This window comes from Orycteropus afer, unplaced genomic scaffold, assembly GCF_000298275.1.
Source record: "Orycteropus afer afer isolate SDZICR_OR568_19922 unplaced genomic scaffold, OryAfe1.0 scaffold00422, whole genome shotgun sequence".
Taxonomy (NCBI): Eukaryota; Metazoa; Chordata; class Mammalia; order Tubulidentata; family Orycteropodidae; genus Orycteropus; species Orycteropus afer.
The window spans coordinates 525,905-549,653 of NW_006922009.1; the positions used below are offsets into that span (position 1 = coordinate 525,905).

Below are 23,749 nucleotides of genomic sequence, written 5' to 3' on the forward strand. Positions count from 1 at the left end.
TTCTGGACCTCCTAGCACATGTAGATTATTTCTCTTGGTATTATCCCACATGATTCTTAGGCTTTCTTCATTCATCTTCATTCTTTTTTCTGATTTTTCTTCCTACATACTGGTGTCAAGGGCTTTGTCCTTTAGTTAGTTAGCTAATCTGTTCTTCAGTCAAGTTGGTTTTACTCTTGTCTTTCCAATGTGTTATCTTCTCTGTAATTTTAGTGTTAATTTCTGGATTTGTACTATTCTTTTAGTATATTTTCTAGTTGCCTATTTATTTTGTCATTTTTTTTTATGTATTGTTTTTCTGAATTCTTCTAGGATATTGTCTCTTTTTTCCTTGATTTTTTTTTTCTTTTTGTGGTTTCCTTCAGCTCTTGGTAGGATAGCTATATATCTATATCTATATATCTTTTAAATTCCTTATCAGATAATTCTATTATCCGTTCTTCCTCAAGGAGTTTTCCTAGTTGTTTATTTTGATCTCTTGCTTGTACTATCTTTTCCCATTCTTCTTCCTTTTTTTTTTTTTTTTTTTAATTGAAATCACGTGTTTTTTCTTGGAAATTTTGGAGTTGTTTTTATTTGTTGATTATGTGTTGTTTTATTTCACTCTGAATTTTTGTATTGCCTAATTTTTGGTGGGTGGGGAAGGTGAGCTTCTTTGGTTGTTAGTTTGGTAGCACTGGGGCTCTCCTCACCTGTCTCTGGGTAAGTGGAGTAACTAGTGGAAATGTTGGTGCAGGTTTCTGTTTGTTGGTAATGAAGAATAGCTGGGAGTAGGAAGAGCAGGTGATCTCACTGTTTGTCATTGATCCAGTGGTGCAGATGTAGGTGGTGATACTTGCCCACTGGGTGAGGTGGTAGGTGTAGTAGGTATGGCTGACCAGCTTAGCATATGGGTTGTCAATGTTCTGTGTTTGTAACTGTTGAAACTGGTTTGCCCCATTTTCCAGGAACCATAATCATAAATATGCTATTCACAAAATAGCAGTGTATGTTCATTACTAAGACATATTTTCCATAAAAATCATTACGTTAGTTCCCAGAGGCTTTCTTGTGTTCTCTTGTGACACTGAGTTCTTGGTCCCTTATGTTTCTGATGTATGAAAAACTAAATACTCAGAGTTATCAGGATGATTCTGCTACTCACCACATTGCAGTGAGAGATACTGTGAAGAATTCTCAGTGCATTTTTTGGGGCCAGAGATGGTACCAAGTGTTCACATGGGGAAGATGGCTTTCATCTTTCTATGACCTCCATCAGTCCTTCCCAGTTCTTTGAATTGGAGAGATGGCATAGTTGCAGTTTTTTATGTAAAGTGCTATGCAAGTGCAGCTTCAAGACAGACTAGTCTCCTAACTTCCACACATATTTATCCCCAATTTCTTTGGGACGATTCTTTTGACTTTCACATTAATTCTTAGCTAGTCATACATATTGAATTATATTGACAATTACTACATAGAAAAAAATGAGAGCTCCTTGGTGGTGGTCATATGTTATCATTTTATCTTGAATAACAGCTTTTATACTTTAACAAATAATACATTCAGTAAGTATTTTTTTTTTTTTTTTTTTGCTAGGCATGGTATAAGATTCTGAAATATGATTTTCTACTTTAGCACTTCTAATCCACTGGTGGTAAATTGAGGAGCATAGGTGGTGCAGTGGTTAAAGTGCTCAGTTGCTAACGAAAGGGTTAGCAGTTTGAACCCCCCAACCGTTTCACAGGAAAAAATGTGGTAGTCTGCTTCCATAAATATTTATAGCCTTGGAAACACTGTGGGGCCATTCTACTCTGTTTTATAGAGTCACTACAAGTTGGAATTGACTTGACAACAGTGGGGTTTTTTGGTAGGAATATGCAAATAAAGACATTATAATACCTTGTGATAAGGGTGACAATGTAAGTTTTCCTTTTTTTTTTTTTTTATTTAATATTACACAACTAAACTTATTGGCTGTTCATGTATGAAAAGAATACAATTGGATCCTTACCTTACATTATAAATACTAATTTCTAAGTGAATTTTATGTGAAAAGCACAGCTTTGTACAAGAAAAGAGAGAAATATCTTTATGAAATCCAGGTTAGGGAAGGATTTCCTTAACAAGATACAAAAAACACAGCTACCCCTTTAAAAGAAAAGGTTAATAAAATATTAAAATATACAACTTTTTACAACAAAGGAAGCTGTAAACAAAATTAAGATATTTCCAATTATCCTACCAACACAGGAATATATAAAGAACAAAATATATATCTGAAAAAAAAAAACAATAGAAAATGGGTAAAGAATATATGTGGACAGTCCCAGAAGAGGAAAAGTAAGTATCCCCACCAATATGTAAAGAAATATTTTATTTCAGTAATAATCCAAGAAATGTAAATTAAAATCACAGTGAAATTTCATTTCATACATATCAAACAGAAAATAATTAACAGCTCTGATAGTATGAAATGTTGGCAAGCATATGGAACAATAAGAACTTCCCATATACCACTTACAGGAGTACAAATTAGTACAATATTTGAAAAGCAGTTAAAATAAATGAAGTAGGTCTACATATGTAAACATTTTAAAGTACTCTAAAAACAATGTTGAGTAAAAAGAATGCAGAGGAATACCTATGGTGTGATATCAAAGTTTAACAATACCCAGAACAATCATACATACTATTTAGGGATACATGTATAGTGAAAATATGCAAACATTATATTCAGGCTAGTGGTTACCTTTTGGGGGAAGAGAGGGTAATATGATAGAAACAAGGCGCAGAATGGGCTTTGGCTTTATGTTTATGTTTAATGTCTTTTTTTTTTTACTTTTTATTTTGATTTGGGTGAAATTTTACAAAGCAGATTAGTTTTACATTCAACAGTTCATACACATTTTTTTTGTGACACTGGTTACATTCCTCACAGTGTAACGGCTCACTTCCCACTTCCTCCCTGTGGTTACTCTTTCCCTGTGTCTTTCTTGCCTATGCATTCCTGTCTCCCTGACTTTTTTCCTGTCTAAATGCTTAGTTTTGTTTAATTTCTTAAAATGAGTCAAATATAGAATGACGTTAAGACAGCAATTCTAGTTTTTTGTTGTGTTGTTTTCTTTTTTTTCTATACTATCTTGCATGTGTAAACTATTTCATAATAAAACAAAAAGAAAAGAAAACAAAGAGAAGAATGAATTCTCTGTTGGAAAGTCAGGGAAGACTCCCTGGAATAGGTGTTTTTGAAAAACTAGTACAGAAGGCATGGAGTTATGAAACAACATTTTGTATTCAGTAACCTATACACAGTTTGACATTTTTGCAGTTTCAAGAATGGGGTGGGGAAAACAGGAAAGTCATTAGAGATGAGCCTGGAGGATGAGTCAGGAACCAGATCTTTTTTTGTTTTTGTTTAATGATCGGTTATTTATAGTAGCAAAAAATTTGGAGAAATTTCCATACCCAGTAACAGGGTTAAACAAATTAAACAAATGACAACATGCATCCAAGGGAATGTTTTATACTTATTAGGAAGGTTTCTGTGCTATGACCAATTATTGTTAAGATAAAAAATTTATTTTTGCTAAATTTTTATTGTGATTTGGGTGGAAGTTTACAGAGCAAATTCACTTTCCATACAGCAGTTCATACACATTTTGCCTCATGACATTGAATATAAATTCCCACAATGTAACAGCTCTCCTCCCACTTCCCCCACATAGCTACCTCTTCCCTGTGTCCTTCCCTCCCATGCATTCCTGTCCCCCGGGGCTGTCTCCCTGTGCATACACAGCCCTTCTATTCTCCCATGATTGATCTCTCCAAGGAGTGTATCTACCTAATGTAAATGTTCACCTCATACGTGTATCTTTTATTTGACTAGAAGCCACAGGAGTGGATTAAATTCCAGACTCTGAAGGGCAGCTAGGGGCCATAGTCTCAGGAGTTTCACCAGGCTCTATCAGACCAGCAAACCTGGTCCTTTTTTTTTTTCTCATTATTTTGAGTTTTGTTCTGCATTATTCTCCCACTCTATCCAGTAGCCAGGTACCATCTAGTTCTTCAGGAACCGGATGTTTTAACATGATATCCATTTCCCAAAGCAGGCAAATTTTCTCATATGTTGTTATTCTTTATTTTAGTTAGGACATTCAGTTCACTGAGCCACAAAGAGTAAAGCTACAGAAGAAGACTCTTATTACCTTACTTCATAGCATTTGATATGTTCTCACAGAATTTTGAACATTTTCCCAGTGCTTTCGTAGATAGGCCATCAAGAATAAAAACAAATATACCAAGCTTTGGGATGATTTACAAATTGTAGAGTTGAACGAACGTTGTGGACCATCCAGCCCTAAAGCCTGGGACCAGCCGTTTTGTGTGAGGGACATGTTAGGCATGGTCATTGTTTTTTTTTCCCAGGGCCAGTGGGGAAGGAATTTTATACATTCTCTTGATGCCAGTCATGTGGCCCTGTCATTTATATATTTGTTCCACCCATTTTAAACTCATTTGTTTCTTGCAAGAACTTTTTCTTGGGTTGATCTGGAGAAGAGTGTTTTGTTTTTTATGTGACTGTCTGTGTGAGCTCTTATTTTTTGCTTATCCTACATGGACTTCTCTGCAATTCCAATAATCCTCCTTTCCTATATTGTTTTTTGGAGAAATGCTATTATGTTTTTTGTACCATCATGAGTTCATAGATTTTTCTTTTTAGCTTTCACTTTTCCTAGCTGATGCATTCATCTCCATAAGGCTGTGCCATACCCACTTTTCCTCTTTCTCATTGCTTATAAAGGAACACCTTCCTCTCTAGTTTTGTCTAATACCTAGAGTAGGGCACAGCTGGCTGTAAGATGGACAAGGTAAGTGACATCAGCCTTAGTGATTAAGCTTTGCATGAGGTCCTTGTGTACAACAGTATATTATATACAAGGAGAAATGTGATATGAAATAAGATAATGCAGTATAGTGTAAAATACTTTGAGTTTGGAGCTGGCTGTCTTACAGCTGTGTGGTGTGGGAAGTCTTTTAATACCTGTAAGCCATAGTTATATCTACTGAAGAATAGCAATAATAAAACATCTCATAGTGTGCAATTTAATATATTTGAAACTATAAAGTACCATACAGATATGAGTTTATATTGGTGTCATCAATATTCTTTTAAGTGATGCCTAATAGTCTTTTAAGGAGCTCTGGTGGTATAGTGCCTAAGGCATTTGACTGCTAATCAGAAAGTTGGCAGTTCAAACCCACCAGCCCCTCCACGGAAGGAAGACTGAGCAATCTACTTCTGTAAAGATTTACCGACTTGGAAACCCAAAGGGATCACTATGAGTTGGAATCGACTCAATGGCATTGAATTTGGTTTGGTAATAGTCTTTTGACCTTTGTGCAAAACATCAGTACGTGCTACCTGTGTGCTCATAGCTTGACATACAGTGACTTTCATCCCTATTTTCTTCATGGCCTTTGTATTATGAAGAAAAGGTAGGTAATGTATCTATCAATTCCTTGCAGATGGATGCATTCCTTTGAACACACAAAAATTACTAAATATGAGCGGTGCTGTTTGGGCTGCTGTTTTGTAGTACATACTGGATCTTGGGCCACAGTTCCAGTTTTGGGGGTCTGTGAAAGCTGTGCTCAAGGAAAGCAGCCAGAATTTTCTGTATTTACTTCCTGAAAATTGTCATTTATAAAGAACCTAAAACCTACTGAATCACGTTAATTTATGTTAGAGAGACATGGAAAATTCCTTTTTTTTTTTTTTTAATTTTATTGTGATTTGGGTGAAAGTTTACATAGCAAATTCATCTTCCATATAGCAATTCACATACACTTTGTCTCATGACATTGAGTGCAATCTCCCACAATGCAATAGCTCTTCTGCTACTTCCTCCCCATAGCCACCTCTTCCCTGTGTCCTTCTCTCTCATGTACTTCTGCCTCCTGAGCTGTCTTCCTGTGCATTCACAGACCTTCTGTTCTCCCATGATTGATCTCCAAGGAATGTATCTACCTAATGTAAATGTTCAGCTCATATGTCTGTCTTTTGTTTGGCTGGAAACCATAGGAGTGGTTTCAGTTCCAACCTGAAGGGCAGCTAGGGGCCATAGTCTCAGGGGTTCCACAAGGCTCTATCAGACCAGCAAACCTGGTCCTTTTTTTAAAAACAAAAATTTTTTTATGATTTTTAATTTTGTTGCACATTGTTCTCCCACTCTATGAGACATAGAAAATTCTTGAATGTAGAAAAATTTCATCAATATATTGATGAGGTGGGCCAAACTCTTCAAATGAGTCCAGGAGACTTCAAAGAGAAGTGCAATGAACTAAAGCTATCAAAATCTGACAGTTCAGTATTTTCTTGTGTAGCTGGAGTGAGAAGCAAAAAGACTTTGGACACAGCAATATCTTTGAACTTTAGCAGTGCTCAGTACTATGCTAGAGGTTGGAATATGGGCAACATATGAATTTTCAGAGAATAAACAAAGAGATTGAATTTTGGAATACAAGATAGCTTTTTCTTTGTGTGAAAGCAATTTAGGATAGTGAAACGAGCAAAAGAAAAAGGAAGAAATATGTTATTATCGATGTCACCAGTTAGTTGGTAGAGTGATTTTGAGCTAGTCAGTTACTTTTTTAATCTTTTCCTTGCCAGTCAATTGAGAATACCACTTGCCCCTGCCTACTTCCAAGTAGTGTTGAGGATTGATTGAGATTATATAAGTGACTTGGCATAGAAATAAAGGCAGATGAATTATTAGGAATTTAAGAATTAATGTTTGTGTAGTTTAGAATACTTCAGTAGTATTCTGAGCGATCAAGTTACCTGTGTTACTTAATCAAAAAGTATGACCTTTCATATTAGTACACTGTTTGTTCATCAAAGAGGCTATGTGCTAGACTAGTAGATCAGCAATCAGACTTGACCCTAAAGGATATGAATCTGAGATCCAGAGAAGTAGATGAAAGTTAAACATTAAAAATTCATTAACAACATCCAAGGACTTATGGCATGTTGTATACCAATGTGACAGTGATACAATTTACAATTTAAAAAGTAGACATTAACTACCAGGATAGAAATTAGAAGAGCAGTTGCTTTGGGAAGAGGAATTAACTGGAAAAAGAAATGAGGGAACTTTATGGATATATTCTATACCTCGAGTAAAGTGTTTATACAGTAACTTCCATCCCTAGTTGTCAAAACTCATTGAACTGAACATTTAAAATCTATATATTTTCTGCATATAATTATATTTCAACCAAAATGGTAAAAGCATAAAAATGTTTACGTGGAAAGAATGACTGGGTATAAAAGCAGTAATCAAGTAGATGCAGATTGCCATTAAAAAAATCCAAAAACCAAACTCACTGCTATTGAGTCGATTCTAACTCACAATGACTCCCATTGGGTTACTGAAATGGTAAATCTTTATGAAAGTAGATTGCCCCATCTTCCTTCTGCAGAGCGGCTGGTGAGTTTGAACCACCAACCTTCTGGTTAGCAGTTAAATGTCTTAGGCACTATGCCATCAGAGTGCCATAATACAAATAAAATATTTAACTGTGCTGGAGAACATAGTGAAAGAATGATCAAAGTAAGTTTGCTGTTGTTGTTCTTATGTGCCATCGAGTTGGTTTTGAGTCACAGTGACTCTCTGTACAACAGAACAAAACACTGCTCGGTCCTGTGCCATCCTCACAATCACTGCTATGCTGGAGCCCATTGTTGCAGGCACTGTGTCAGTCCATCTTATTGAGGATATTCCTCTTTTTCCAGGGTCTTGTCCCTCTTGATAACATGACTAAAGTATGAGAGACAAAGTCTTGCCATCCTTGCTTCTAAAGAACATGCCAGTTATACTTCTTTTTTTTTTTTTTTTTTGGTCATTGTGATTTGGGAAAATTTTACAGAACAAATTGATTTTCCATTCAACAATCCATACATGTTTTGTGACATTTACTGTAACCCCCACACTGTACCAGCATTCTTCCCACTTCCTCCTATGTCTGCACTTTCCCTTCATTATTCTTTCCACCCCTTCCCACCTTCCTAGCTCTGTTGTTGTTGTTGTTGTTATGTGCCATCGTGTCGGACCTGACTTCCCAGCTCTATCCCTGGGCAAATGCCATCATCTTGATCTCATATTGTAATGAGTACATTCCCTCCTGATATTACTATTCACATTGTAGGGCTTTTGTTTGGCTGCCAGTTGAGTCATGGGGGTTAAGTTCAGTTCCTAGTGTGAAGAATATCTAAGGGCCATACTCTCGAGGGTACCACCAGTCTTCATTAGATGAATAAGGCTTGTCTTTTTTGTGATTTTGAATTTTGTTCCACATTTCCCCCCACTCTATCCAGGACCTCTTATTGTGAACGTTTTCAGAGTGATTAGCAGTGGTGGACAGGCACATCTAGTTCTTCTGGTCTCAGGGTTCTAGACGGTGGGGTCACTTGCTTCATTAGTCCTATGGACTAATTGTTTCCTGTGTGTTTTCTTCACTCTTCTTTGCTCCAGGGCGGGGAGAGACCAATAGTTGCACCTTAGATATCAGCTCATAAGCTTTTAAGACCCCAGTTTCTACTCACCAAAGTAGGGTGTAGAACATTTTCTTTGTGAACTATGTTATGCCAAATGACCTTAGTATCTTCTGAGACTATGATCCTGACAACAGGACCAGAGAAGCTAATCTGGCCATTCTCACTTCTAAGCAATATTCCAGACGTACTTCTTCCAAAACAGATTAGTTCATTCTTCTGGCTGTGGTATATTCAATATTCTTGGCCAACATCTTCAAATACATCACTACTTTCTTGGTCTTCCTTATTTATTGTCCAGTTTTGATATTCATATGACATTATTAAAAATACCATGGCTTGGGTCAGGTGCACCTTAGTCTCAAAAGTAACATCTTTGCTTTTTAACACTTTAAAGAGATCTTTTACAGCAGATTTGCCCAATGCAATACATCATTTGATTTCTTGATTGCTGCTTCCATGGGCCTTGATTATGGATCCAAGTAAAATGAAATCCTTAACAACTTCAATATTTTCTCCATTTATCATGATACTGCTTATTGGCCCAGATGTCAGGATATTTGTTTTCTTTATGTTGAGGTGTAATCCATACTGAAGACTGTAATCTTTGATCTTCATCGGTAAGTGCTTCGAGTCATCTTCACTTTCAGCAAACAAGGTTGCATCATCTGCATATCACAGACTTGTATTAATGAGTCTTTATCTAATCCTGATGCCATGTTGTTCTTCATATAGTCCAGCTTCAGATTATTTGCTCAATATGCAGTTTAAATAAATATGGTGAAAGGAGTTAATCCAGGAATGTCCTCTATTTCGTGAGTTCTTGAGCTGGGTTTTGAGGAAAAGATGAACTGTAAATTGGCAGGGATAATGGAAAGGCCTTTTAAATATGGAAAACTGTATGCACTAAGGGCTTAAAGAAAGCAGAGTACTGAGGAAGGATACCAGAATGATTTTTGGAGAATTTATGATGGAGAGATGATACTTAGAGTGCTGTTCATAGAATCAGAATTCTAATAATAGCTTTGGAAACTAATTTTGATATATTACAATATAAATTATATTTATTTCTCTAGACTGTTCTTTTTGAGATGTTGAGTATTCTGATTATTAAAGCCTAAAACATGAAAAGTCACTTTTACATTTGCAATATCTGTATTATATCAGGAGGTTAGTATTTGCTTGGTTTTTATCTCATTTAATTGGAACTAATGTATGCTTTAATGATTTTTCTTTTATCTAATTACTTTTTTGATTTGGTTTCTTTAGAGTCCATTACAAAGATGTGGACTAATTTTTTTGTGAAGTTCAAAAAGTTTAGGATGTGTTCAAGGCATTCCTTTTATATGTTATCTCAATCACACATAAATATAGGCAGTCTCTTAGGTACCAATAAGATCCATTTGTAAATGGGTCTTTAAGTCAAGTTTGTAAGTAAGTAAATATAGGTGCATATGGTTCTTATTTAGACTTACTTTATTGCAAAAAAAAAAAAAAAAAAAAAAGGATGCCTGGTGTTGCACTGATTAAGTGCTCAGCTGCTAATCAAAAGCTTAGTAGTTCAAACAAACCAGCTGCTCCATGGGATAAAGATGTGGCTGTCTGTTTCTATAAATCTTTATAGTCTTGAAAACTCTATGAGGCAACTCTGCCCTGTTGTAGAGGATCTATGTGAGTCAGGATTGACTTGACGGCAGTGGGAGTTAGTACAAGAAAAGGCTTGAAGCCTCTTCAGTGATTTAAAAGTTGCACATGCAGCAAGCGAATGTGAATGTGATGACGAATTTGTTGTGAGCAGGAGTTGGTTCAGGCGTTTCAGAGTGAGGGTAAATATACTTAACACTAAAGGGCAAGTATGGGAGCTCTGGTAGCATAGTGCCTAAGGCACCTGACTGCTAATCAGAAGGCTGGAGGTTCAAACCCACCAGCCACTCCTCGGAAGGAAGATGGGGCAATCTACTTCTGTAGTGATAATGCCTCGGAAACCCAAGGAGGGGTCACTATGAGTCAGGTCCGACTCGACAGCACATAACAACAACAACAAAGCGCAAGTATGAGTTGTCAGTAAGTTAGAGTTGCATAACCTGAGGGCTTACTGCATTCTTTCTCAACCTATACGGGTTGCCCATCAATTATAGGAATATTTTCAACCATCTCCATCATATAATTCTAAGAAATTTCCACATTTCATCAGCTTGAGAGTTGAATCTGTGAACTCTTGGTCTAAAAGCCCCTGCTACTAATTATTGTATTATATTCGTTAAAGGACAGGAAAGAGATTAAGATAAAAACAGTTTGCATAATTCAGGCTGCAATATAAAGCTTAGAAAAGAGCATTATGGTTTGTGGTGGTTAAACTATGTGCAGAATACAAGTACGGACCCTTTAAAATTGAGAATGTTCTCAAGAAAAGTATCAGTGGCATGCGTTTGAAGTACTTGGGAGACATTTAATCAAATTATTAAATTTTTAGTGGAAATGAAGGGAGTGAGAATTAATAATGTTAGAAAGTTTTTTTTTTTTTTTTTTAATTGCAAGCTAAAGTGTTACAATTGATTAAACTGAAAGCAAGTCCATTTAAACCTGACAAATTATTTCTTTCTTATGACTGAGAAGGAAAAGGTAATTAATGCCTCACAAATCAACAGTGATGATGAGAAGCTCAACTGTAAATAATTCCAAGTTTGAAAGTTATTGTTCTTCAAAAAAGGTATGCATTAGGGATGACATGATCACTTATATTTTCTATTAGCTTTGATGTTTATCATGATCAGATTTCTATAGTTAACCCCAGGTCTGGTTAGAATTATAAGCCACTTTCACCTGGATTGGTCTTTATCCAGTTTTCACACTGTGTAAATATAGTCAGAAATAATAATAATAAAAATTCATATGAAATAGCTTTGAAAACTAAGGAAGTCTATTGGAAATATAAAGCACATTTGGCATCATATATATCATATATTAAAAGTTAATGGAGTAAAATGTGTATGAATTGTTGAATGGAAAACTGATTTGCTTTGTTAACTTTCACCCAAATCACAATAAAAAGTTTAAAAAAAAAAAAAGTTAATGGAGTTGGTTTTTATGACTGGCTTATGGAAGCAGTCTCATTATTGTGCCGTCACACCTTGCATAAGGGTAAATGGATAGATCATGTATTCATTTCTGTGAATAATTGTAACTACTTTGTAATAGCAGTGGAAATATTATCAACAATTTATGAATTGTGGATCGGTTCTGGTAAAAATGTACTTTATCTTAAACCAAATGCCTTATAACCAAAGGCTTGAGTCTAAATGGTTTACCAGAATTACCTGATATGGAGAAAGGTGGAGATAACATACGGAAGAGACTTGTTTGTCATTGTGCCTGCTGATTCCTAAAGAGAACTATGGAAAATTTAATTCCTGTATATTCTGTGGCTGGGGTAGTGGAGGACTAGTTTTGTCACTTGGGTTCTTCTAAGTCTACGTATCCTGTCTTCCATGCCCTTGTTTTTACTCTGGCAACCCGTATGCTATTCTTTCCTATAGACTCCATGCTTTAAAAATCATTTGTTTCCCAAGGATATCACACCAATTTTTATATGTTTTTATTAGTACCACATGTTGTTGTTAGGTGCTGTCAACTTGGTTTGAACTCCTAAAACCCTGTGCACAACAGAATGAAACACTGCCTAGTCCTGCATCATCTTCATCTCATTGTTGCAGCCATTTGTGTCAATCCATCTCCTTGAGGCTCTTCTTTTTTGCTGACCCTCTGCTTTACCAAGCATGATACCCTTCTTCAGGGACTGGTCCCTTCTGATAACATATCCAAAGTACATGAGATCAAGTCCCACCATTCTCACTTCTAAGGAGCTTTCTGGTTGTATTTCTTCCAAGACAGATTTATTCAGTCTGGCAAATAATTTTCAATATTCTTCACCAACACATAATTCAAATGCATCAATTCTTCGTTGGTCTCCTTATTTATTGTCCATCTTTTGCACTCATATGAAGTTATTGAAATACTATGGTTTAGATGAGGTGTACTTTAGTTCTCAAGATGAATCCTTGCTTTTTAATACTTTAAAAAGATCTCTTGAAACAGATTTGCCCGATGAAATGAATCATTTGATTTCTTGACTGCTGCTGCCATGTGCATTGTTTGTGGATCCAAGTAAAATGAAGTCCTTGACATCTTCAATCTTTAGTCTTTTCTCTTTTTATCATGGTGTTGTTTATTCATCCAAATGTGAGGATTTTTGTTTTCTTTATGTTGGGATATAATCCATACTGAAGGTTGTAGTCTTTGATCTTCATCAGTAAGCACTTCAAACCTACTTTCAGCAAGCAAGTTTGCATAATCTCATATTGTAGGTTGTTATTGAGTCTTCCTCCAATCCTGATGCCACATTCTTCCTCATATAGTCAGTCTTCTCAGACTATTTGCTCAGCATGCATGTTGAAGGAATATGGTGAAAAGATTCAACTCTGATTTACAACTGTGGTAGATAAGTTTGTGTGTCATCTTAGCTGGGCCTGGTTGGATGGGCAACTGGATGTAGTTATTCCCCATGGTGAGACTGGTAATTAACTCCATGGTGGAATCTACTGGAGCACCTAAATGGCTGCTTTAAGGATGTGGTCCACTTCCTGTAGTATATAAGAAACAGCTTTGGGAATGGTCTCTAGCCTTTTGGCACACTTGAACCCTGCATGTGGCCAAGTCATTGTTCAATAGCCTGCCATGCCCTGCCGATCTTGGGACTTCATCTAGACTTGAATTAGTTTCCTTCCATGTTGTTTGGTGACATTGAGACTGTGCCTTTTTACTTGTCAACCTTGGGCTTGTTAGCACTCAGCAGCTGAGTGAAGAAAAGTCTCCTGCTTCAGTGGGCAGGGAGCAGGAAGCAGAGAGCTGAAGCCTAAGGTTGAGGGGCTTTCACCCAGCCCCTAGAGCCTGGCACTTTGAACTCGGACTTAAAGGCTCCAAAATTGTAAAAGAATAAACTCCTGTTTGTTCAAACCATTCCATTTGTGGTATATTTCTGTCAGAGTGACACAAGGTAACCAAAACAACTTTCCTAATTGTAAGCCATGCAGTATCCCCTTGTTCTGTTTAAATGACTGCCTCTTGGTTTAGATCCAGGTTCTGCATGAGCACCACAAAGTGTTCTGGGTTTCCCAGTCTTTGTAATGTTATCCAAATATCTCTACTCCCCTCAAAAAAAAAAAAAAAAAAAAAAGGAACGTGCATATTTTTATGCTGGCATTCTTTGGAGATATTGTGGGTTCAGTTCTAGTTCAGCACAATTAAGTAAATACAACAATAAAACAAGTCACATGAATTTTTTGGTCTCCCAGTGCATATAAAAGTTATGGTTACACTAAACTGTAGTCTATTAAATGTATGATAGTATTATGAAAAAGTTTGAAACCTCATAAGAATTACCAAAATGTGACATGGAGACACAAAGTGATCACCTGCTTTGGGAAAATGGCACCAATAGACTTGCTCGATGCAGAGTTGCCACAAATTTTAATTTGTAAAAAATGCAGTGTCTGTGAAGAGTAATAAAGTGAAGCACAATAAAACGAGGTATGCCTATGTACTGTGGCTTCCAAAGCAAAAATACCAGGTTTCTTTGTAGCAAGACAGATTATTTCACATTGATGAGAAACTCTTATGTATAGTTCTGTTATCCAACAAATTATGGGTACTACCACATGCAACCATATACACCTACACCTTACTTGACTATTTCTTTTCCTGACATTTCACATTTATGACAGTAGTAAAATAATCTACTGTCTGAGTATTTTGCACATCAGTAGTGTACATCCTACAGTCATGAATGCCAAGGTGCAAAGCTAGGCTAGAGTAATGCTGGCTATGATGGTTAATTAAGGTTTTGTGTCAATGTGGCTTAATTATCTAGTGCTCCTATAATAAAATACCACAAGTGGGGGGAAGGGATTCTCAGTGGTTTGGCAGTTATGTAATGATTTAGTTTGGCAGTCATGCAATGATGGAGTCATCTTCTGTTTTGTGACCTGATGTAGTCATCCTTTCTTTTTACATAATGCTGATTTTTCATAACTACCTGTTTTTTGAAAACCATGTCAATAAGTGAGTAGTGAATGTGTAAGAGTCTCTGATCAGTGTGAAATAGTCTGTATTCCTACAAAAAACTTGACATTTTATTTTGCTTTGGAAGCCGTAGTATACAAAAACATATGTCTCTCTCTCTTTTTTTAAATATTGTCAAAACTTGTTGAATCTCCATGTTTGACCTGTGAGGAGTCCATCTTGGAAGCATTTGTTTATTGTCCTATTAGCAAGAAGTGAACTGTAGTCAGGACAAAATGGGGTGCATATGGCACCAGCCCCCTTCTTTCTTCCTTCTCTCTTTCTTTTTTTGAAGTGGCTTTACTTCATACAAGTTTAAGGCACTGAAGTGAATGCCTAAGAAAAGAAGTCAAGAGTAGAGGTTTATGGATTACCAAAACAAAGATCCAAAACCCTGCCCATCACAAGTTGTTGTTGTTATTTGCCATCGGCCCCTGACTCATAGCGACCCCTCCTTGGGTTTCCAAGGCAGTATCACTAGGGATACCGGATACCGCCCATCACAAGTAGAAGCAGTTTAAAAGATAAGAGGTGTTTGAATTCATGAGTTGGTTAAATTAGTTGTCTAACCTCTGAAATGACCTTTCCTATTACTTCTTTAGATTTGAAAGATAATGGCTCTTCTCTCCCCCTAAGGCAACCCTGTTCTGAGTTTCAACTTTTCCTTTTAAAAGGTGTTAAAAATAATCAAAACTCAACAGATTTTGAAGTAAGGTTTATTCTGAGCAGTTATTCTTTATCCACGTAGGGAAACCATTTTGATTTCAGTAAAAACAAATGACTGGAAGAAGCTAGGTACAGTTAGGCTTAAAAAGAGAAGAGGACAAAGAAATACAGAAGAATAACTATTGGCTCATCTTAACATGATTGATTGAACCCTGCCCTCCCCCTTTTTTTGGAATCAAACTGATATGACACAAGATGGTCTGTTCCCCTCTATTCAATCCTATCTTTTGAAATCAAATTTTGTAAACCTGGCTTCAAACAGGAAAGAAAGAATTTGCAACTTGGTTAGGAATTTCTTTAAAGTGAAAACTTGCTTTTGTAAGTAAGAGAATTCAAAACAAGATATTTACTATCAGTTTCTCTGATGCCATGAATCATAGCTATTTACTTTACTTTTTTTATGGAAGCTCTGGTGGCCTAGTGCCTAAAATGCCTGACTGCTAACCAGAAGGCTGGCGGTTCAAACCCACCAGCCACTCCTCGGAAGGAAGGCTATCTACTTCTGTAGTGATACTGCCTTGGAAACCCAAGGAGGGGTCACTATGAGTCAGTCTTACATGAGGGCACATAATAATAACAACAACTGGTGGCCTAGTGCCTAAGGCATGTGACTGCTAACCAGAAGGCTGGGGGTTCAAACCCACCAACCACTCCTCAGAAGGAAGGTTGGGCAATCTACTTCTAGTGCTGCTGTAATAGAAATACCACTGGTGGGTGGCTTTACAAACAGAAATATATTTTGTCACAGTTAGGAGACTAGAAGTCTGAATTCAAGGTGCCAGCTCTAGGCATACACTTTCTCTCTTTGTCAGCTCTGGAGAAAAATCCTTCTCTGTTTTGGGCTTTTCTTCCTTGGTGATCATGTAGCATGATATTTATCTTTCTCCAGCTCTTGCTTCTCTATGCCTAATCTGCTATTGTTGTAACTCAAAAGTGATTGGTTGGTCGGTGAGGCGGCGGCGGCGGCGGCTCGGCAGGCGGGTTCAGGCTTCGGGGGCCAGGTCGGTCGGGTGGGTGGGTGTCTCCACAGTGAGAGCGTGCGCGGGCCAGCGCGCGTGTCTTCCCCTTTCCCCCATCCTGGCCCCTCTCCCCCTTTACCCTCACCTAGTACCCCACCCAGCCCCCCTCCTCAGGGGGCAGCAGGGCCGCTCCCTCCGTTCTTCCTTCCCTTACCCACCCTCACCCGCCCTCGTTTCTCCTTCCCCTGCCCGGGGCAGCCGCCGCCATGATCCTGCTGGAGGTGAACAACCGCATCATCGAGGAGACGCTCGCGCTCAAGTTCGAGAACGCGGCCGCCGGAAACAAACCAGAAGCAGTAGAAGTAACATTTGCAGATTTCGATGGGGTCCTCTATCATATTTCAAATCCTAATGGACACAAAACCAAAGTGATGGTCAGTATTTCTTTGAAATTCTACAAGGAACTTCAGGCAAATGGTGCTGATGAGTTATTAAAGAGGGTGTACGGAAGTTTCTTGGTGAATCCGGAATCGGGATACAATGTCTCTTTGCTATATGACCTTGAAAATCTGCCTGCCTCCAAGGATTCCATTGTACATCAGGCTGGCATGTTGAAACGAAATTGTTTTGCCTCTGTGTTTGAGAAATACTTCCAATTCCAAGAAGAGGGCAAGGAAGGAGAGAACAGGGCAGTTATCCATTATAGAGATGATGAGACCATGTATGTTGAGTCTAAAAAGGACAGAGTCACAGTAGTCTTCAGCACAGTGTTTAAAGATGACGATGATGTGGTCACTGGAAAGGTGTTTATGCAGGAATTCAAAGAAGGACGCAGAGCCAGTCACACAGCCCCACAGGTCCTCTTTAGCCACAGGGAACCTCCTCTCGAGCTGAAAGACACCGATGCCGCTGTGGGCGACAACATTGGCTATATCACTTTCGTGCTGTTCCCTCGCCACACCAACACCAGTGCCCGAGACAACACCATCAACCTGATCCACACGTTTCGTGACTACCTGCACTATCACATCAAGTGCTCTAAGGCCTATATTCACACACGTATGCGAGCAAAAACATCTGACTTTCTCAAGGTGCTGAACCGTGCACGCCCAGATGCCGAGAAGAAAGAAATGAAAACAATCACGGGGAAGACGTTTTCATCCCGCTAACTCTTGGGCACAGGAAGAGGAGGCGGCTGGCAACTGAAGGCTGAAACACTTGCTACTGGATAATCGTAGCTTTTAATGTTGCACCTCTTCAGGTTCTTAAGGGATTCTCTGTTTCGGTTCCATTTTGTACACGTTTGGAAAATAATCTGCAGAAACGAGCTGTGCTTGCAAGGACTTCATATTTCCCAAGAATTAAAAAAAGAATTCCACTCGATCAACTTAATTCCTTTTCTTTATCTTCCCTCCTTCACTCCCCTTCCCTCCCTCCCACCCCTTTTTCCAAGCTGTTTCGCTTTGCAATATGTTACTGGTAATGAGTTGCAGGATAATGCCATCTTAACTTGTTTTCTCCTTAAGTATTTGAGTTCAAAACTCCTGTATCTAAAGAAACACGGTTGGGGTCATTAATAAAGAAAATCTTTCTATCGTAAAAAAAAAAAAAAAAAAGTGATTGGTTTAAAACACACTGTACTTGGAAATGACCTCTTAACATAACAAAGAAGACCTACCTATTCCCAAATGGGATTATAACCACAGGTATAGGAATTAGGATACACAACATATATTTTTGAGGGACACAATTCAATCCATAACACCTGGATGTAGTGTATTGGGTCACGATATGACCTTGCACATCTGTATTTAACTAAGCCCATCAAATAGAGATGGCTACCACCATTACTGCCGTTGAACTGGAGTTTAGGAAGATACTTCCCCCATTCCAAACCAGTCAGCATCTGTATACCTCCTAATAGCAAGAGGATCTTTCTATTCTGACCTTAAACTGTTTTATTCATTGTGAATGTTGGAGAATGATAGTTCTATTATTCAGGGAGATTAAAAAAAATGAAATGTTTATTTCAAAATGGTGAAATATGGTATAGTTATTTGATTTGATAGAAAATAAAACCAGTTGCTGTCAAGTTGATTTGGACTCATGGCAGTCCCACATGTGTCAGAGTGAAATATGTTCCATAGAGTTTTCAGTGGCTAATTTTTTGGACTTAGATTGCAAGGTCATTCCTCTGAGGGGCCACTGGGTTGATTCAAACTAGCAACCTTTTGGTTCACAGTCAAGCATATCAAGCATATTCCTTGATATATGTTGTTATTGTTGCTGGTTGCTGTTGAGTTGATTATGACTCATAGCAGCCCTATGTGTATGGGGTTTTCAAGGCTGTGGCCTTTCAGAGTCAGATTGCAAAGGCTGTCTTCTGAGGAGCCGCTGGGTAGGTTGAACTGTCAACCTTTTAGCTAGTAGTCAAGTGCTTTACCATTTGCACCACACAGGGACTTGATATGATATAGATGTTTTAGAACTTTTTCTTATTTTTCAAAATGTCTGGCTACTGTCTTAAGGAGCTCTCGTGGTGTAGTTCTTAAGGCATTTGGCTATAAACCAAAAGGCAGGTGGTTTGAACCCATCAGGTGCTCTACAGAAGAAAGATGGGGAAGTCTGCTTCTGTAAAGATTTACACCCTTGGAAACCCAGCAGGGGTCACCATGAGTTGAAATTGACTCAATGGCAGTGAATTTTTGCTACCGTCTTATCATAGCACTTCTGGAATTGCCACAGGAATAGCTTAATCAGGTCATATAAATTTGTTGTATACTACTGAGGACTTTAATGAGAAATATAATAAATCCCTTAAGTAAGGACTAGTTGTTATAGAAAGCTGATTTTCAATAGTTAAATGTTCACATTATCTTAAAGTGAGATATAAACACTCCTTTGTAACTTTCATGTCATTAAAACACACAGATGTCTTGGCTCCAAGAGCACGTGCATTAAATGAGTACTTGCTTGGATTCATGCCAGTGCTGAGGCTTAGTGATCTTAAGACAGGGCTTCAAACTGGTTCAATCGTGGCCAATAAAGTGAAACCATGATGGACTAGGATTTGCAAAATGTGGGTGCCTGGAAAAATAACTGGGTCAAAATTTTGGGTCAAAATCCTGGAATCAGAGACTCAGAAGAGGCATAGTGAGTCCTTTCAGGAGCCTGATGCGGGAAACCGGATTATTGCCAGTACTGTGGCAAATGACACACATCCGAGTGTGTGGTTGGCTGCCATGTTTGAGCAGGGTATCACGTTTCCTGCTCTGCCAGGCAAGAGATTCTGTGCTATGCAGCATGCATACTGCCCTTGTTTTCTAGGAGGGAGATTATGTTTCTAGCAGGGTGTTGACCCATCATTTTTCTTGTTTTGGTGGTTGTTCCCGTGCTCACATTTTGCAAATACCAGTGTATCCCAGTTTTGTTTTGTTGGCCATGACTGAACCAGGAAGAATTGATATGAAGTCCTGTCCTAAGAACCCAGAACATCATTTGATGGGAGGTCAAGCCAACTTCCTTTTTATTTCTACAGTTCTGTTCCATGCTTTGGAGTCCGTTGTTATTTGTGGTGGAGAGTAGATGTCCCGTACAGTCCATTCTTCTAGAACATTGCAAAAAGGTCAGGGAGGCCACATCTCCTGACTTCCTCTAACCACACAAGAGGAAGACAGAATCACCATCAGTAGCCCAAGGCCTATTCCTGCAAGGCCAGACATGCTGCCTCCCTTCAGCCCTTTCACCAACCCTTACACCAACCATTCCTCCTGCAGCACTCACCACCTTTCTACTGGGTTTCATAGTTCACTGCAGTGGCCTCGCAGAACTCACAGATTATGGGGTTTATTAGGGAAGCACCAGGCTACAACTCAAGTTGAGGAAAAATGCTTAGTCTCTCTCCCAGCCCTCCATCTCTCACAGTCTGTCTCCCAGCAGTGCGTGTCCCTCGGTGTCTCTCTCAGCAATGCATGTCTCTTTCCCAGCAGCACATATCTCTCAGTGTCTCTTTCTCAGCAACACGTCTTCCTCCGACAGAGGTCAGCGAGAGTTCTGCCTCTAGGAGGGCCTCCTTTTGAGCCCGGCACAGTGGCCAAACCAACCAATCATAACATCAGAATTCTAAGCACCTGAGTGAGACTGGGAACCTCCCAGAACATTGTTTTGTGCCACTCCCAACAGAAATACCCCAGGTGGATGATTTTAGCAATCAGAAGCTACTCAGTTTCTCACAGCAAATTCTACCATGGAGTTTACAAAGACTTATGGCTAGAAAAGCCATACCAGGTAATTTACTATAGCGCAAACATGTTTCAAATGACTGGGGCAAACTTTCTTACAGTTAAAGAGAAAGCCTTATCAATACATAAAGCTCTTTAAGATAAAAGTTGAAAGTCTTACAAAAGTTTCTTTCTTTAGGGCAACTAGTGGCTGGTTTAGTTGTTTCAAAACTTCTACCTTTTCCACAATATTTAGCTGACTGGGGAAGCTAAGGGTGTGCATCTTCCCCTATTTTTTTTTTTTTTTTTAAATGGCAGGGTATGGAGGAAGGACTTTATTGTCAGAAAGAGAGGAAGAGGAAGAGGAGTAAGGTTATACCCTTGGTCAAATCCCTAGCTCAAACTTTTCATGTTGATGAAACTAGTCTCAAATGGGAATGACCAGTAACCAGTTACCATTTGATTCCCCCTCATGGTGATGCCGTGTGTATAAGAGTAGAACTGTGCTCTATAGGGCTTTTTCAAATGGCTAAGTTTTTGGAAGTAGATGTACCAAGCTTTTCTTCTGAGGTGTGTCTGGGTAGACTCAAATCTCTAATCTTTTGGTTGATAGACGAGAACATAACTGTTTGCACCACTCAGGGACTCCCTAATGGGAATGACTGCACATGAAGACCTGTAGGAGGAAGCATGAGTCTGGATGTTAAGGCTGTAAGACAATGACTGACTGACTGCTGTGTGCAAATGCCAATGGAAATTTAACTGTCCTAGTATTACTATTAGAATTGTTATTATTTTAGTTAATGCCCTGGTTACAGAATTGCATTAAGTTTTGAGTGTTCTGCCCATAATCTTTTCCCCACATTAGCCCTATTATGTTTCGTCTGTAATTTTTCAGATTGTGAAGTTTTTGAGGAACACTTGCATTACATTTGTAGCAGACATGCCTATATACTATGGTCAGTATCTACTTAGTAAACTACTTGTATATTGATGTATAAAGTGAAATTTTATATGAAAATCCCTGTGATCACAATAAAAAACTGAGGCATGAAAAACTTATACTGTTATTGGTTACTTAGAATATTCTTTGCTTGTTAGATTACTTACTGCTTTGTTGAAGTAGTTATAACTAATACTAAATGGAATTAATATGCTTTTAAGCAGATTATATATCATATCAAATTCTTTCAAATAATGTTTTAAGAACTAAAGCTCTGAGACTTCTACTATATGGTTATTTGAGATTAAAATCTAACAAACACGAGACAAACTCATTTTCCATAGTAACAGAATCACAATGATTTACAAGTGAATAATGGAGCTCCTAAGATGCAATCTTTGTGAGCAAAGAGGATAACTTGTATGAGTACAAAGTTCTTGTGTTCCTATGTCTAATATTAGGGTACAGGTCTGACTCCACATTGTTCCCATTTGGTTAGTGTATTGAACTATGAAAGCCATTTTCTTGAAAGAGTCTGAAATTTCCTTACATTGTTAGGTATCACAACTATCAAATCACTAAAACCAGGCAAACATCAGATATCAATTAGGTGCTTTCTCTGTGCCAAGATCATATTTTAAACAGCCCATAAAGAAGAATGTTAAGACCTTCATTTATGCTTTCATATGCCTTTGTGTGTGTGTGTGTGTGTGTGTGTGTGACACATGGCTATACCGTTTCACCTTAGTTCTTCAATCTGTATGTTGAACTAAAAATTTAAGAAGCTGGACTTTATCAAGAACAGAGCATCAGCATTAGAGGAAGACACATTAACAAACTGAAATATGCAGATGACATATTTGCTTGTTGAAAATGAAGACAACTTGAGACACTTATGATGACCAAAGACTACAGTCTTCAGTATGGAGTATGCCTGGGCTTGAAGAAAAAACAAACAAACTCATAACTGGACTGATAAACAACATCATGACAAATGAAGAAGAAATTGAAGTTGTCAGTGACTTCATTCTACTTGGATCCACAATCAATGCCCGTGGAAGCAGCAGTCAAGAAATCAGACAATGTATTCCATTGTGTAAATTTTCTGCAGAAGACCTCTTTAAAATTTTTAAAAGCAGAAACGTCACTTTGATGATTAAAGTGCACTTGACCCAAGCCACGGTCTTTTCGATCACCTCATATACATTCAAAAGCTGGACAGTGGAAAATGAAGACAGAAGAAGAATTGATGCGTTTGAACTATGCTGTTGGTGAAGAATATTGAATATAATGTGGACTAGCAGAAGAAAGAATAAATCAGTCTTAGGAGGTATATAACCAGAATACTCTTTAAAAGTGAAGATGGTGAGACTTTAGTTTGCTTACTTTGGACCTGTCATTAGGAAAGACCAGTCTCTGGAAAGGGACATAATGTTTGGTAATGTAGATGGTCAGCAAGAATGAAGGAAATCTTCAATGAGATGAATTAACACAGTAGCCAAAACAATGGGCTCCAACATATGAATGAAGATGGGGTAGGATTGGGTGATATTTCATTCTTTTATATATAAACAAACAAACAAAAAAAAAAAAACCAAAACCAAACTCACTGCTTTTGAGTCAGATCTGACACATAGCATCCCCTCCTTGGCTTTCCGAGGCGGTAACGCTATGGAAATAGATTGCCCAATCTTCCTTTCGAGGAGTGGCCGGGGGCTTTGAACCTCCAGCCTTCTGGTTAGCAGCCATATGCCTTAGGCACTGTGCTACCAGAGCTCCTAAAACCAAACTCACTGCCATTGAGTCAATTCCAACTCAGCAACGCCCTTTGGGTTTCTGAGACAGTAGATCTTTACAGAAGTAGATTGCCCAGTCTTCCTTCCACGGAGTGGCTAGTGAGTTTGAACCACCAGCCGTCTGATTAGCAGTCAGATGTCTTAGGTGCTACACCATGTTCTGGTTACCTAATGCCACTCTGACAAGAATACACCACAAATGGAATGGCTTGAACAAACATAAGTTTGTTCTCTTACACTTTGGAATCTAGAAGTCTGAGTTCAAAGTGCCAGGCTCTAGGGGCTGGGTGAAAGCCCCTCAACCTTGAGCTTCAGCTCTGCCTCCTGCTTCTGGCCCACTGGAGCGAGAGGCTTTTCTTCACTCAGGCAGCTACTGGCTGCTGAGGCTAACAAGCCCAAGGTTGACAAATAAAATGGCACAGTACCAATGTTACCAAACCACATGGCAGGCT

At 38.3% G+C, this 23,749-nt stretch overlaps 2 protein-coding genes across 2 annotated transcripts in view; both read left to right on the top strand.

Annotated features, from left to right (window-relative positions):
* Positions 1-23,749, top strand: part of BBS9 (Bardet-Biedl syndrome 9) — a 784,410-nt gene that overhangs the window by 468,517 nt on the left and 292,144 nt on the right. The gene's annotated exons all lie outside the window — the stretch shown is intronic.
* On the top strand, positions 16,605-17,507 carry LOC103208300 (actin-related protein 2/3 complex subunit 2-like). Its single transcript, XM_042782715.1, has one exon. The coding sequence runs from the start codon at positions 16,605-16,607 to the stop codon at positions 17,505-17,507; it is 903 nt and encodes a 300-aa protein (XP_042638649.1).

What these genes read in the sequence shown, in the direction of transcription:
- LOC103208300 (XM_042782715.1), top strand. Translation starts at nt 16,605, where the DNA reads ATGATCCTGCTGGAGGTGAACAACCGCATCATCGAGGAGACGCTCGCG.